The sequence below is a fragment of the Pseudoliparis swirei genome, chromosome 16 (genome assembly GCF_029220125.1).
Source record: "Pseudoliparis swirei isolate HS2019 ecotype Mariana Trench chromosome 16, NWPU_hadal_v1, whole genome shotgun sequence".
Lineage (NCBI taxonomy): Eukaryota > Metazoa > Chordata > Actinopteri > Perciformes > Liparidae > Pseudoliparis > Pseudoliparis swirei.
Genome location: NC_079403.1, coordinates 14,270,028 through 14,285,679, shown reverse-complemented (window position 1 = coordinate 14,285,679; position 15,652 = coordinate 14,270,028). Strand labels below are relative to the sequence as shown.

Here is a 15,652-nt window from a genome sequence, read left to right as displayed (position 1 = left end):
AGTACTGATGATCACTTTTTCTGAAGTGATGAATAAAGATGAAATCAAAAGCAAAATGTGAAAACTTCAAAGAAACAAAAGGACTCCTCCACTTCCACCTTCTCTACATGCCTCATTTCCTCTTCTCTTTCTCTCCCCTCTCGTCCTGTTTCTTTGTCTTCTTCTCTGGTCACAATTCACCTCCTATTGGATTAAGCCTCTCCTCCCACTCTTCTCCTTTTCACTTTACAATGTTGTGCCCACCTTATTCTCCACAACACATATTATCCCCCTTTTTTCTCCCTCTCATTCTGCTTCTTTGTTTCGTTTCCTGCCTCCTTCTCCACCTCTCATCCCTCGATGCCACACCCACCCCTCCCTCTCCGTCTCCTCTCCGTGGCGTTTCAGACATGAGCTCATACCGCCTCTCCTTCACGGCGTCTCTCGCTCTCTGTGTCTCGTATTGATGTCATCAGTGCTGGAGAGCGTTACTGTGGAAACGGAACGACTAATGGCATGATGGCAAATGGGTGTGTATGCGTGAGGTTGACCCTGTTAACATCTGGGGTAGCTTGATCTAATAATCACGTACGTTTCCTTTTGCAAAGATCAAATTAGAATAATTTTTCTTAAACAGGAGGTCAAATAAATTAAAAGAAGGAGAAAAATCAAAGCAATGCAGACCGGCTCTATTCCTTGGCATGTTCTGAAACAGATAAGTTTGATGCTCATGTCCTTAAAACCATCTTTGCAGAAAGTATAACCGAGGCTTAAGCCAGCTAACGCGATTTGAGATCCAACTAGAGTGGATAAAAGGGTGTAACAACAGGTAGAGCCGCGGTGTTGATGACGCATTTTCCTGTTATGTGCATGATGTCGAGGACACATCAAGACGCATTCGTGTTTACGCTACAAAAAGTGCGTTGTCCACACCAAATATTATCAGAGCACCAGAGAAGGTCGATGTTGTGTTTTCTTCGCCCATGCCAGTTTTTCCGCATTGTGCAGTCCCTATAAACAGATTGTACTGCGATGGGCTCGAACAACCTTGGAAGGCTAGTAGGCGCAAAGACAGAGTGGCCGAGTCCATTGAGTCACGCAAAGTGGACACACTTCTCAGTCCCCGTTGGAGTGGTATTTTACCAAACTTCTGTGTCGCCTTCAGAACAAATCTCTTGTGTGTGAGGGTCTGGCATGTCTTTCATCAGCACACTTTGTTCTCTCAAGGCATCCTCCGTCCTCCACTCTGCCAGGCTGGGAGCACGACCGACATAGAAATAGAAATTGAGAGCAATAAAAGACAAATGGAGAGAGGGAAAGAAAGAGCTTTTCATGAGATACATGAGGGGTTTTTTGGTCCGACAGCTGTCTCTTGTTCAGGTCATCATGGGAGGTCAACGGATACATAGAATGTGTCTCTGTTTTTTTCTTTTTCTTCCAAAAGTCTTTAACATTTTTGAAATTGTGCCCTTGTGATTTTATTCAAGAAAATGTATCCACTTGTCGGGACCCAACTCGTCATGATTGAGAAGCTGTTCAGTGTAACTTAATCCAGCCCCATGCTCATTCATTGTCTCTGAGTGTGTGCATGGATAGAGGAAGTGTGTATTCCCAAGCTGGCATCTTCTCCTCCATGATAATAAAATGTCTTTAATGAAGCCACAAGTTCTCTCACAGGGTGGGAGGAGGGTGGTGGGGATCCCCAACTTTCCTCCCTCTCTCTTTCTTGCTGTAAACCTGTCACCCATAGACATCAAAGAGGGACACATAGGGTGAGAAATAACTGGTGTGAAAAGCACCAAACACAAGAAGGCAGAATATTTTATTTCGGGGAAGCGACTGCATGCCGCTTCCAATTTACCTTCATTTCTGGCCTGCTTAAACCTGCTGTGTTTCATCTGTTTGTGCTCTCCTCTGCATTATTTATTTATTTACATATTTATTTATTCATAAGTTAAAAGGTATACTCCTCCCATTGCAGTGGGGAACCCGACTGCCTTCGCAGGTCATTCATATCTATTTTAGCTTTATGAGGTTGTTGATAATTGATGACTGCAGGGTGTGTGTGTGTGTGTGTTTGTGTGTGTATGTGTGTGTGTGTATGTGTGTGTGCACTGCAGTATGCTAGTTATATTCATCCTTCGTTGTGGCTGCTCTCCAAATGAGTCCATGATACAGAACTCATTAAAAAACTGACTTTTTTCTTCTTCTGGGTTTGTTTGTATAATTCTGGTGTATAGTCTTAAACTATTTGAGCTCTCTCAAAGGCTGACACACAAGGGCCATACTTTTCATGTTTTCAATAAAGAAACAAAACGCATACCCCTGTTGCTGTGAATATGGCGCCCCCTGTCGATGGTGTGGTGTACTACTGATACAATTACCCCCAGGAAACTCACACAGATCATTCACTGAATAATTGAATGGCAGCATTGGCTGGTTGGTATTATACATTATTAATTTAATATTTAGCACATATCAAATATACTTATTGTGCTAACAACATTTTAAGTCATTGACCTGTTAAGACAAAGGTAGTTTGCACACGGGATATTCACCTGGATATATCTGTAATTTGTAGGATTCTGAAAGTGATCCAACTTTTATTCAGCCTAGAACACACTCATATGGCCCAGAAAGGCTTTAGAGACCTCCATGAGAAGCTGTTGGTCTCAGTACAGCAGCCCACAGACAGGACCTCAGCCCAGTCTCTGATAACCTTTATTCTCAGACGGTTAGACGCCACAGCCAATCAAGCTGTTTCATCTTTGCCCACATCTCCCTGAGACAATTACCTCCAATTTTACTTTGATAACATTCTCCCTTCTCCGTCAGTAAACAATCATATCACTTGATTGTTGAGGGTAATTGGATCTCTTTAAATCAAATCAGCCATTGTGGCCCTGATGAAGCATGGCCTGCTCAGCGCAAGTTAGCGACACATGAGGGGATGCAGCACAGGAATACATTACAGCTCTGCCTCCCAGGTGAAGATGACTATATTGGAGGAGCTGTGTAATACAGGTTTATTAGACTGTGCGGTGATCAGCACAAGGCTTGTTGCTCTCCTTGAGGACATGTTCCAGGTGTAGCTTACATTTCATTGAAAGACCATGAGGGGAGATTGCACTCCAGCATGTGGAGACCTGTGTCACAGTGAGATTTTAAAAGGAGAAGGAGTCGCCACCCACATATAAAAAATCCATTTGAATTTGCTCCACGACTCTTTTATTTCTTTCCTTCGAGCGTCACTACCGATGACCCCTGAGGTCACAGGACTAGTTCTTACATGAGGTTCCTGGCTTCTTATTGTATGTCAGTATACTGATTGGTTATACTTTCGATACAGCTGTACTTATTCTAACAAATGCCAGTCATCAACTCAATATCAAAAACTTAAATGTGGCTTTGGGAGAGAATTTTTAAAAATATTTATTAGTAATTTAAATTGTAAAAAATGTCTTCATCAGGGTGGTGAGAACATCAAAAGAGTTAGCTTTTAAGATGTGTTGAATTGTGCATTGACATTAGGAAAGTGCAGCAACTCCCTCTTGTTTATATGAATCTATAATTTATCAATACTTGAGCCTGCTTCTTGAAGGCTCTCGTCTCATAGATGTTGGAAAGAGGCCACATTTTATTTGACATAAGTGGTGTCTGTACACAGCTTTGGTTTAGTTTACTTAAGTTTGGCTGTTGCTATTTATTTTTGTATATTATTTATACTTAAAACTCTAAAACCCCATGGGACAAAAGAAATTACATTGCAAAGGCAAGATTAGAACAAATTGTGAAAAGAGTGTTTGACAAAAACATCTCACATCAAGACAAACCCCCCAAAATATCCCAAAAACAAAACAAACAACCAGGAAGTCAGATAATTAGCAATGTGTGTTTACGTGCAAAATGTGGGTTGGGGGTGCATGCATTGCTGTATGAGGTGTGCATTGTCACGGTGAGTTGTGTGTGTGTGTGTGTGTGTGTGTGTGTGTATGTGCAAAGCTTTCAGTCACACTTCTTAGTGATTATTAGTCTTCCTCTAACAAGATGTGTTATTAAAACGGTTGGACATATCAAAGGCCTGTCTGTTTCATTCTTCAGCTATCAAGGCGTTTCACGTTGCATTCGTCGAAGCAAACATTATTGTGTATGCAGGCTCATTCTCCTCTTACTTTACTTGGTTTCTGTGCCTTTCCGTCATTCCTTTTGTTCCTCTTCTTCCTCTTTCCAAGCTCTCAAACATGGCTGACTACTATGCTGTTTCCTCCTCCTCCCTCTCTCCTGCCATATCATCTTCTCTGTTAAGCACTTGCCCCCTGTGGGAAGAATGTGATGACGTTGCGGAGACTGATAGGGATATGCATGCACACACCTGTGTAGACACACACAGACACACACACACAGACACACACACGGGCGCAAGCATATTTCAGGGGAATGCTGGCATCAGTTTATCAGAGCATCTGCCTGTAAGCATAAACACATTATAGGATTCCTCCAAACTATTTTCAGAATAGTTGTGTCGACTCTTTATTATTACTTACTTGAATTAGACACTTTATCAGTTAGTCACTCAATCATTCAGACAGTAAATTGTCTGGCAGTCATTCAGAAAATAAGCCAGTCGGTAAATAGGTCACGCAGCAAGTCAGTAAATAATTCACTCACTCCTAAATTAGTCTGATCATTAAATCAAGGAAGAAAGAAAGTAAATCAGTCAGTCATGAGCCAGTAAATCAGGCAGGAAAAAAATTCTGTCTAATAATGAGTCTCCCTCTTAGGATGCAACTTAATTTTGTCCTCTCAGCCAAAAGACAATGACCGCTTAACCTCTGTTCAGCCTGCCAGCCCGAGATAGCACTTGGCCAATTAACTCCCAACTCTTTCCTTATGGAAAGAGTTAGCAGCTCTCTCTGTGTGTGTGTGTGTGTGTGTGTGTGTGTGTTCCCTTACTCCATGAAGGTTGATTAGAGGAAGAATTGGGAAAATACTTCATTTTTATATGTTAAACGATCAGTGAAATCCATCGTGATGTTTTGTTCATTGCAAATTGAGTGATACATGTATTGGTCCACTTTCTACTTTCCGGTCTCTATCTACTTCATCTGATCCCGCACTGTGTCGGACCTTTGTAAACATTTGTAAAATGACTCACAGTGGGCAGTTCTTCTGTGTTTTGTACACACTTAAACTCACATGCACTCACACTGTTTTAAATGGCATGCTTCAACGTGCCTCATAGATTGCAGACTGACTAATTTGTGTGAAGATGCTCAGTTGATTTAATTGTACCTTCTTGATGTGCATCAGGGTAAGAAGGCTTGTCCTTGTGGGACTATTGAGAGGATTTTGTTGGCTCATTATTCAACAACCACGTGTGCATCCAAGTTGATTGTTCTTTACCTGGAACATGCCCTGTGGGTTTCGTCCCAGGGGGCTTAAGATGATTTAAGTGTAATTGACAGGTTTTATGACCGGCCAGGGCATTTCTCACCCCTCGAATACTGCTTATGTTTGATGAATTTCCACACAGCACCTTAGTCAGCACAATCTTCTCTTCTCTTTCCTCTCACCTCTTCAATTCCTTTCCTGTCTTCCATTCCTCCGCTCATCACCTATTTGCCCTGATCTCTCCTTTATTGTCTTCATCCCTGTCCTCAGTCATCTTCATGATCTCACTCTCATGGGATACTCTCTCATCGGAGTATCGGAGTAGTTGAGTCAGAAGCACTGCAGGAAATAAAAGATGATTTCTGAAAAGATTTGTCTTAACATATAAATATGTCAATCTAAATGTATGCCAACAAACTGCTTTCATCTTCACTGAAACAATATACCTTTTGGAGTTGGTATTAAAGTCTCGTCTTAACACTTTTTGTCGCGATAGACTATTGTATTGTGTGGCTGAGGTCAGGTTACATGTTGGTGGTTTTGTCCTCAACCTCCGTCATCTCCTCTTTGAAATCCATACTCACAGTCTTAAAGTCCCCTAGACTCCAAACGGTATTGCTTCCATCTGCTCCAGCCAACATCCTGTCTGTCAGCATCTCCTGCACTTCTTCATTACTCCCACCCTCTTGCTGCTTCGATCTCAACAAGAACCATTCTTTGAATGTCAATTTCTTTTTTTATTCTCTTTATGCCCACCTTTTAGAGAAATAGCAGGTCGCCCCTTTTATTGGATTCTCAGCATATCTGCATTCGTGTGTGTCCGTCAGAGGATTTCAGTGTGCCCCCTCAAACTAAAGATGTGTGGAGTTATCCAAACTCCCTCATTAGCTGGGCGACACATTTGCTTTAACAAATAGTAAAAGGTATATTTTACTTTCGTTTCATTGAGGCTTTGAGCTGTTAAGTTTGTTGTTGAAGTAGTTGTGTAGTACGTACCATTCATTCATAACCAAACTCAACTTAAATGCTTGTCTAAAACAGTTCCTTTGCATTGATATATTAACTATCCTAGGAAATACAAACACTCACCCCAACACATGGTTTTTCAAAAGTATCTCAGTCAAGTTGCCACTATATATGTTTTTTCTATTGTTCACCAATATCATGAAGTTTGAATTATAAGTACAGTATGAAAGGATGTGTAAAGAATAACTTTTGACCAATGTTTTTTGTCCTAGGTAAATATGCCATGAGAGATTTGATCCATCGGTTACCTGGCTGCAGTAGCAGCAGCAACAATAATGCCACCAGCAGTGGGACCATCGGCCCTGCCAGCAAGGCCATGTCAGACGATACGGTAACTGCCATCTGCTGTGCACTGCACGAAGTCATCACCAAGAACATGGAGAACGCCAAAGCCCTGCGTGATGCTGGTGGCATAGAAAAACTCATCGGCATTGCTCGCAGCAAAGGAGACAAGTGAGTAGGCCAAGGTTGTGAGGCCCTGACACAACATTGGGTTCTCTTCATCCATACCAATGAAATATCATATTTGTGCAATAGCTTTAAAGTCAGAGACATTTTACAAGACATGTTTGTTCACCAATGAAGACCCAATGGAACGTCTGTCTGCATCATTACATCAAAGGAAAAATCAAAAGTGAAATATCTTGGAGAGTTTCAACAACATGTTTTGATACATTCCTTTACTCCAAATACCTGACGGTACAATGAGTGGCTCTTTTCTTTACAGGGATGTTTGCCAGTAAGAATAACAGCTTTAACACAGTGTCACTGGCATGCCACTGAGCCACAGTAGCAACACAGTCCCTACAACTTAACAACCACTTGAAATGCATTTGCAGGAGTCCCAGATTGGGTTCAGCAGGAATCCTCAAAGGATGATATTCAAATCTGAGGATGATTATATATTATAACAGTTTACGGAAAAGTATGTCAGATGTATTTATAACCACAGATGTGCATGTGTTTTTAGATCATAATGGTTATCTGTCTTTACCGGTCTTCCAGATTTCCAGATCATTTACTTGCAGTGGCTTTCCACGTGCTCAAGGACAATCAGCCCTGAATAACCGTAGTAGCTTCAATCCTAATGTAAAGGCCACATATTTTTATTGTTGTTTCATCCTATACCTGTAGAGTTAACATTCAGCTCACCCTGGACCGTAAGTGGTTACCAGAGCTTTTATGTGGCCAGACATCTATCTATCATATCTGCCTTTTCTGTGACCATTCATCCACAAAAGACATCTACATATCAAGGAAGACGCGTCAGGAATATAACTTTTGTCACCGCGGGGGTCCAAGCAGCGTGTTTTGGAAGCTGCTATGGCAACTGCCAGGTCAGGGGTAGAGTGTTATCAGAAAGAGATCAACCACTCATTTATTGTTATGGAGAGATATCAAATCTCTTTACGGAACAGTGCTCAAGGGCACCATTACGGAGTGAGATGAGGTGCTGGAAGAAACCTTCATAAGTGCACATTTCTCAGTGAGTGTACTTGGCTGCTAATAGCCCACACGTCTTCATTTTCCCACTGAGGATAAATACTCCTTATCAGCAGTGCAATGTTACATTCACATAATTACACACTTTCAGATTGAGACAATGCCCATTGTAGCACCACCATATGTTTACCAATCTATTTCAAACAGTAGGAGTTGAATTATACAATGAATTGAAAAAAATTATAATATAGATTATAGTTGGTGCATGACTTGTTGTATGGCTCCTTTTCCACATGCTGCCCCCACCACTGCAGTTTGTGCTTCAGTCGCATCATAAGCCTTGATGTTGTTTAAGATGGGAACGTCACTATCAGGATCTGTTTGCACTGTAAAATCATTGATGCTACATTCCAGTGCTTTACGTCTGTAGCAGGCTGGTAAAATAGCGTTCTGTTGATACCATTATGCCATGTTTTAATCCTCGAAACACTCTCTGTCCTTTCACTGAGAAAAAACCCAGGGAGAAGCTGTTTTTATTATTATTTTCATTTTGGGGGACAAATGGCAAATGAGCATCCCTTCTGCCCCTCTCTTTAGCTGATAGAAGGGCAGGGCTTCTGAACTGACTCCTACTACAGTCATTTTTCAGCTAAGTGGCAAGGATGGGACCATTAGCATGGCAGAGAGGGTCATTTTACACTCATCTGGAAACTCTCAGTTTTTGTGCATAGAAAATTACTCTCTGCTGAAATGAGCAATGGCCCTCTTACTCTTCAAGCCATCGCACGTGCCACTGGCCTGCACGCAGCTTGTGCAGCTGGGAAAGGCAGGGGGCAGAAAAACATAGCAGCATTATCCAAAGGAACGTTGTCCACGAGAAATTTAACTCTCTCTCTCTCTGTCTCTAACTCTCTCCAGACACTCAGCAAAGGTGGTAAAGGCAGGCTCTCAGGTCCTCAGCAGTATGTGGCAGTACAGAGACCTGCGCTCCCTCTACAAGAAGGTAGGATGTCTCACCAACCATGTCCTCAATTCATCTCAAACTCTTTGTGTCCTGTTTAGCTTTTATATTTCCTTTCACTCTCCACTGTGTTATTGCACAATATATCATTGTTGCATACCAGGCACAATTGTATATGATTTTAAACCGTGCTTCTTATTGTCATACACATACAGTAATGTGACCTTTACTCTTGTACTTAACAACGCCATGTACATACGTGTGGCTACTAGTTGAAGGAATGAGACCTACAGTTCATGATCACTAATGGGACGTCCCCATATGCAACTAGAATGGGCACTCGGTAGAGCGCATACCTTCGCATATCACAAGATTGGGCATTGAATTATGAACATTTTGGCATTAGTTGCATGCCAATTGGACAAAAATGTATCGTGCTATGGTAAAAAAAGAGTTTGACCTTTCCATGACCTTGACCTTGACCTTTGACCCGATTGATCCCAAAATCTAATCAAATGGACCCCGGATAATAACCAATCATCCCACCAAATTTCATGGGATTCAAGAACATTTTGACCTGTTCATGACCTTTGACCTTGACCTTTGACCCGATCGATCCCAAAATCTAGTCAACTGGTCCCCGGATAATAAACAATCATCCCACCAAATTTCATGCGATTCGGTTCAATACTTTTTGAGTTCTGCGAAAGATTTTGACCTGTTCATGACCTTTGACCTTGACCCGATCGATCCCAAAATCTAATCAACTGGTCCCCGGATAATAAACAATCATCCCACCAAATTTCATGCGATTCGGTTAAATACTTTTTGAGTTCTGCGAAAGATTTTGACCTGTTCATGACCTTTGACCTTTGACCCGATCGATCCCAAAATCTAATCAACTGGTCCCCGGATAATAAACAATCATCCCACCAAATTTCATGCGATTCGGTTCAATACTTTTTGAGATTTGCGAATAACACGCATACAAATAAATAAATAAATAAATACACGGCGATCAAAACATAACCTTCCGGCATTTTCAATGCAAAGGTAATGAACAGTATCAGACATCTTGATAGAAGCATAATGCATACAATTAAAATTGACATCATCCAAAAAATAATTATTGCTTTGCAAATATCCACTGATAAAGGGCTTTGATATGGTGACATTGATGTGCAATGTGAATAAAGTATAAAAGAGTTTAAAGAATATTATGTCTGGATACACCTCCGTTCTCAAGGTGCAAGAAGAGTAACACGCTTTGGGGAAGAAACAGAGCATATTGTTAAATTCTCCTGCTTTTCATATGAGGTTTTTCACAGAGCATCTATATAAATAAAACTAGAATGGGCACTCGGTAGAGCGCATACCTTCGCATATCACAAGATTGGGCATTGAATTATGAACATTTTGGCATTAGTTGCATGCCAATTGGACAAAATGTATCGTGCTATGGTAAAAAAAGAGTTTAACCTTTCCATGACCTTGACCTTTGACCCGATTGATCCCAAAATCTAATCAAATGGTCCCCGGATAATAACCAATCATCCCACCAAATTTCATGCGATTCAAGAACATTTTGAACTGTTCATGACCTTTGACCTTGACCTTTGACCCGATCGATCCCAAAATCTAGTCAACTGGTCCCCGGATAATAAACAATCATCCCACCAAATTTCATGCGATTCGGTTCAATACTTTTTGAGTTCTGCGAAAGATTTTGACCTGTTCATGACCTTTGACCTTTGACCTTTGACCCGATCGATCCCAAAATCTAATCAACTGGTCCCCGGATAATAAACAATCATCCCACCAAATTTCATGCGATTCGGTTCAATACTTTTTGAGATTTGCGAATAACACGCATACAAATAAATAAATACACGGCGATCAAAACATAACCTTCCGGCATTTTCAATGCGAAGGTAACAAGTTAGTACTATCTGTGGCATATTGGCCTTGAACTATGTGGGGATGAACTTCTTTAGGATGAGCGCATTTTACTTTCACTGAAGCAGGTGTTGAGGATGATTCTCTGCTGAAAGTTTTTAATTAAGCAATTAATAAAAACTCCTGATACACAGTTTAAGTTCTCATTTATTCACACCTGATGTAAGCTGAAGATTTGGGTTTGACCTCTTCTATCGTGGATACCCATCTGAAACCTCACGAGATAAAGGATGTCTTGTTTCCTGTCAGGACTAGTACTTGTCTGGATGTGCTGTGTGTCTCAGACTCAGTTAATTCAATCCTGCAACCGACATCCCTGATGCTTGCCACAAGCTACCACTATCAGTCAGCAGTTTTTCTAGTGTATGGTATTGATTTGATGTTCACAAAATATACAACTGGGAGACAAATGACAATGAAACTATATTTTGTTCTTACTGTTAGATGCATCAATACTGGGCCTGGGGGCAGGCAACTATACAGGCCCCACACATAATTGTTATTTCGATATTTAAACTCATTGTATCTTTTAAATGAAGCACTTAAAAAGTATGTTACTCTATACTATTTACACATTGCAGTGCAACATTACTCGACAGAGAGACGAGTTAGATAGCAGATTCATATTTAACTCATTAAATCCACCTCATACAGGTACATAAAGTACATCGTGCTGATAATGCCTCTGTTTCACTCTTCATGTCAAAATAAAGAACTTCAAATCTGGACTTGTATTACTATTTTTTACCAGTAATACGTTTAAAATGAATGTGAATAATAGCTGGTCGTATTTCACTTTACTAACTTTCATATGTTTTCATGTGAGACAATAACCATTTAGATTCCCAACATGTTGTCAGTGTATCCAATTATTGCCGTTTGTAAAGTTGCTGCAACTGATGTGTGTGAGAGCCGCTACAGCCCGGCTAAAGCTTTGCATACTTCAGTGAAACCATGGTGGGAACAGTCTCCTGGTAAAATCATACTTAATATTTCGAACACAGCCGAGGGACTCGCATGCACAGGCGGCCTGTCAGGCCTGAAGAGTTATTTTGCTGGCAGTAATGTTATTAGCGTTGTGTTTTAGTTGAGCAAAAACTGAAACAAATTGAGAATCAATGGCCGGGTGGTGCCGTTCCTGTGTAGCCTATTCGCTGGTACTCGTTGAGTCCAGGGAAGAAGAAAAAGTTTGGTTATAACGTTATTCAGCATCCAGCCCTAGAAGACTAAATATCTATGATCCAGCATCAAACGACATGTGTGTGCATATTTTTCAAAGTGTATTAATATTGAACATGTCCAAATTGCACTAAATAGCAATCCATGGGGACCCCAATGATACAACCGCCAAGTGTATGCTGAGCGGTTCTCAAGATTGTGTTCTCAGAACACGCAGAAAGACAAAAAGACAGATTCCTTGCTTCATAGTGAGATGACCAAAGTAGATCTCTTCCTAAACAACCGCACGGTCCTCTCTGTATAGTCTGTGTGGTTTATGGCACCATGTGTGTGTGTGTGTGTGTGTGTGTGGTCCTGAGGTCTCATCACCACCTCCAAACAAAAGAATAATGAAGTTCTGCCTGGCACCATCACAACTGACCAACAGTGTGTACAGAAGCAGGTGGATCAATAACGTTGTGTTAGTCTCAAGCCTATTGTTTTTTTTTCATTATTCAACAGACAAACACACACACATAGAAACACATAAACCCGCAAACATCGATGCTAATGGTTATTTAGCCCATTATAAAGATGAAAACACAAACAAGCAGAAAGTGAGAAAACTGTACAAAGTGTCGATAAATGATGCTCCAACTCAGACACAATTATATCCATCGCTTCCCCTCACACACACACACAAACACACACACACAAACATCTTTGAAACCCACTTCCTCCTCTGGCTCTTGTTTCTTTTCATGACGAATACCTATACACTCTCACAACCAACTTGATTAAAAGTAATGGCAGATGCTCTGTTCCTTTCACTAGTCAGTAATGTGTGTTGTTGACTGAAGACCTGCCAAGGTTACCGGCCATTTAGAGCACGAAAACTTTAGACGCGTATCAACGAGTCTCAATGAGATACGTAGAAATATTCAGACGCACATTCCGAGGAGGTGTCCTTGGCTTTGAATGAGAAAAAATAAAAGAATGAAGCTGATTTTTAAATTTATTTTAGATGTGTGACTTGTATAATCTAATGCTATACAATGCTACAGCCCTGCAACAAAGGACACCTTTGTGACCTTTCTAATGAACAGTTGTCGTTGACTACCTTCTGAAGCACTAGTTTGTGGAAGTATTGCATTTCATTGTGTTACGCCGAAGTGTCCGTCTTATTCCGCATTGTCCCATATTCAGCTGTTAATGTGAACTGTCCAAGTCCAATACTTCTGACTATGGCAGCAGTCACTTCAGGACGGGCCGCCCCGCGGCATCAGTGGTTCCTCGCCTCATCCTGACGACTGTGTCGCTCTCTTCATTCGTCATCCTCTCATTCTGTCACGACGCTATTAGAGTGGACCCAATAGCACGACTCAGACAGGAGTAACAAAGATTAGTGTCTTTGGTTGGAAACAGGCTGGGTCAAAACAGGCAGGTCAGGAATATACTCTAATAACACTGGAGAACTTGGCACGAAAACACAAGACAATCTGGCAGAGGACAAGTGGAAGTGAGGGAGCTAAATAGTGAGGGACTAATGAGGGGATGGGCTGCAGGTGAGAAGGGCGTGAGGACCAGGTGAAGGGAATGAGGGACTAACGAGGTGATCAGAGGCAGGTGAGGGGAGTTGGATTGACGAGATGGTGTGACAGGATGAAAACAACTATTACAAAAAGGAAGGCGTGGAGCTAAACTGTTACACATTCCCAGTAGTACACTGAGCAGAATCCACATGTGGCCCCTGGGAGCCTCATCTGCTTCCCACTTCTCTCATCATTGCCACCGAATAGCATTACACTCGACTGGATGCACAACGCGGTTAACCAGTTAGACAGTCAGACATAGCTTTCCGACAAAGGTGGCTATATTAATATGATTTTATAAAGAGTTATTAGAGGAAAGAAACAACTTGGTTAAGTTTGATGAATGCACATTTAAAACAACACAATTAGTTTAGCATCTGTCACATTTGATCAGATAAGATGTGAATATTGATTCAAAGAGGGGAAGAGAAAAAAAGTGTAATTGAAAGACGAGACTTTTCCACTTTTCCAAAACTCATCCTTGAATTGAAACCAGATGTCCTCTGCAGTCTGTTCTCCCGTAATGTCCTGCGTGTCATCTTTAAATTGTCAAGAACTTGCTGTTGTTAAAATATTCCTTTTTTCAAGAACAACTTTTTTTTAAATATAGTAGAAACAATTAAAATGCTCTAACATACTTTTTAAACACTTTTTAAGTGGTTTGGTTCGTCGAGCTGCTCCATAATGATATACAGTCACTCTAAAAATGACTTTTAAAGGCTGATAGACACCATACCTGTCTATGTACTTCCTAAATTGCATGAACACAGACCGGTGAGTGGCAATCCAGCCTCATTTTATAACTGTGGAAATTGTTGCATTAGAGGATCCACACTTTGACTTTATCACCAGAGTCCAGAGTGTGCAGTAAGTGACTTTACTGCTAGTATCCTTGCATGAAGTATTAGGTCATGGATGTTAGATGCAGCAACAATCCTGTTAGTCCCAATCCAAACATGGATTAGCATACAATTTAGACGGGACAGGAGTTGGATGTCTCTGCGAAATGTGTGTGAGCCAAAGCAAAGAAGGAGAACGAGAGAGAGAGCAGCGATGGAGGAGACAGAGAGAGAGAGCGGCAAAAGACGAGAAAGAGAGAGAAAAAAAAGAGGAGAAAAGAAAGTGAGGAGAATTCTTGAAAGGCTTGAGCATGCTTGAGTTGAAAGGCGTGCGTCTGTGTGTTTAGTGGTGGAAAGAGCAGAGCAGTCTTCAAGTCAATAATGAGTCAGTTTGAGCTTCATTGGCAACTAATTGTTTGCTTTGAAGTTTTGAGGTAATGAGAGCATTTTGAAACGTACATTTCCTAAAGTCACGGGTGTGGGTAACCAGGCCTGTTTGTGTCTGTGCGAGTGTGTCTTTGAAAATGTGTTTTTTTGTAAAACTGCAGTAAGAGGATTTAATCACTTCCTACAGCAGTGCCATGGGAACAGTCTAGGCTGAGAGAGAGAGAGAGAGTCACAGAACGTGGCTGTGCTGCCCAGCAGTTGTTGAACGCACTAAAATGAAAAGTTGAGAGCCCATAAATAAACAGTAACTTGGTATAAAAATAGCATCTGAGATGACTTGAAGGACCAGTAGTACAGCAGTGATTAATAAACCAAAGCCACAATCTGTTTGTAGCAACACTAGCACTGACTTAAGGATCAATTCAATTAAGTTTATTTTATTTTGTATCGAGTATCATGATATAGGTATCATGATATAGATTTAGGATCATGACAACCAGGTAGAGGAAGGAACAGACTCACGGAACAAACTCATGGAATGGAATCATGGAACAGAATCACAGAACAGAATCATGGAACAGAATCACAGAACAGAGTCATGGAACAAACTCATGGAACAGACTCATGGAACAAACTCTATCATGACTCATGTTTTTTTTTTTACTCGTGTCATTTGACACGAGTCAAAAAAAAGGAAGTTGGTTCATGAATGACTTTAACTATATTATATATAATGACAATGTAAAGTTGTTATTACTATTATTATAGCCCGATAACTATTATTCAGAAGACCTTTTTTCTTAAAATGTTTGTTCATAACAATCAAAAGACCGTGGTTATAACATTTTTGAGGTGCCATCAAATAACGTGGATGTGGTGTGGCGAAAAGAGAAAAAAAGTCACCTGCACCCCCCCCCTCC

General features: G+C 40.9%; 1 protein-coding gene across 2 annotated transcripts in view; it reads left to right on the top strand.

The window, feature by feature from the left end:
• The window catches only part of ctnnd2a (catenin (cadherin-associated protein), delta 2a), a 243,303-nt gene that overhangs the window by 215,991 nt on the left and 11,660 nt on the right, over positions 1–15,652 (top strand). For both annotated transcript variants that reach the window (XM_056433619.1, XM_056433618.1), the window contains exons 20-21: positions 6,609–6,849; positions 8,758–8,842. In XM_056433619.1, coding sequence (XP_056289594.1) covers positions 6,609–6,849; positions 8,758–8,842 — 326 coding nt within the window. The remainder of the gene's footprint in view (positions 1–6,608; positions 6,850–8,757; positions 8,843–15,652) is intronic.